This window comes from Lepidothrix coronata, unplaced genomic scaffold (assembly GCF_001604755.1).
Source record: "Lepidothrix coronata isolate B3197 unplaced genomic scaffold, Lepidothrix_coronata-1.0 Scaffold90, whole genome shotgun sequence".
NCBI classification, from domain to species: domain Eukaryota; kingdom Metazoa; phylum Chordata; class Aves; order Passeriformes; family Pipridae; genus Lepidothrix; species Lepidothrix coronata.
In genome coordinates this window covers 1,927,229-1,928,647 of record NW_016690270.1, presented here as the reverse complement: position 1 = coordinate 1,928,647, position 1,419 = coordinate 1,927,229, and the positions used below count along the sequence as shown (strand labels likewise).

At 51.0% G+C, this 1,419-nt stretch overlaps 1 protein-coding gene across 1 annotated transcript; it reads right to left on the bottom strand.

The window, feature by feature from the left end:
* Positions 1-6: 6 nt before the first annotated feature.
* Positions 7-1,320, bottom strand: BCAS2 (breast carcinoma amplified sequence 2; the record flags this gene model as incomplete). Its single annotated transcript, XM_017821277.1, has 3 exons — positions 7-296; positions 981-1,142; positions 1,238-1,320. Coding segments are annotated over 3 exons (300 nt in total), but the record flags the coding sequence as incomplete, so codon positions are not given.
* Positions 1,321-1,419: the final 99 nt, after the last annotated feature.

The window sequence follows — 1,419 nt, the reverse complement described above, 5'->3', positions numbered from 1 at the left end:
ATCCAGAGCAGAAGTTCAGACATAAGATAAAGCCAACCAAACCAAATGAAACACAGAATTTTGAGTAGAACAGGCATTATGAATGTAACTGCTTGGGGAGGGCAGGGTCACATTTCTTAATTATTGATATCACTGAGTCTTTTTTCCTGTGATCATGGCAGCAGCACATACACCAGTCTTTGTAAAGCTTGGGAGAAGAATTTCAGTAGGAATCCAATTTCAGCGTGGAAACATGAATGACTCACCTCAACTTCTGAAGCTCTTTCTGGGCTTGTTCTATCATATGAACCAGGTGTCTGATGGCAGAATGCAAGCAAAGCGTTAGAAAACCACACAGTTGCTGAGTTAAAATGTCATTTAACCTGACATTTAACCCTCCAGAGTTAAGGATACAACAAGCCAGTGCAACCCAAACACACTGTTCTGGATAACAGACCCTCTACCTGCTCCCTCTCTCCTGAGCTAAGCAACCCTTTGCCTTCTCTCAGAGCTGGGTTTTGCATTCCTTCTGCCTACTCCTTTATCTAAGGTTGAGCCAACCCTTCTCAAAAACAAGCATTAACATTCTCTGCCTGAAACAGCCCTGGTGTTTCCTGCAGCAATGGCTTTTGCAGCAGCTTTATTATGCTCCAGGCTGAGCAAGTTCATCTTTACGAGTAGTAAGTTCATCTTTATTTCCACTACTGAATTATTCTTTCTCTGTCTTTAGTCCCTTTAGTTCTCCTCAGTTTAAAGTCCATTATCACCAATAGTCACAAAATTCAAGACTGGGATGTATCAGAACACAGGCTGTTCCTTGGCCACAGAGAGAGCTTCTTCTCCCTCAGATCAGCCTCCTCTTGCACTCACAGCTCTCACAGGGAGATTATGTTCCTGAACTATTCCAGATCATACTCCAAAGACCCTGCAGGACTCACACAGGAAAACACAACAAACACACAGCAGTTCAGCTCAGAACTGGGTTCAGCTGAGGGCCTTACTCGTTGTACACCTTCCAGGCGTTGCAGCCGTGCTGGGACATGAGCTCCAGGTTCTCGATGCGCACGGCCTGGTGCTCCAGCTGGGCCATGGAGTTGTTCACGCACTCCTGCCACGCCGTGATGTCGTTCTTCTGCCCCGAGGACGGGGCTGGCAGCTCGTACCTGCAACAGGCACGGCTCACCTGGGGGCATTCCCCACCCGGGGGCACCGCTCCTGTGCCAGCACCGCTCACCTGGGGCGGGCACCGCTCACCCACCTCTTCATGCTGAGCAGCTCCAGGGGCTGCCGGGCCGCCAGGCGCTCGAACTCATTCCGCATGATCTCCGTCTGGGGGGGAGGCAGAGGGCAAGGGGGATCCAGTAGGGATGGGGGGGAGACACGAGAGGGGTTCGGGGGGAGGACACGAGAGGGGTTCGGGGGGAGGACACGAGAGGGGTT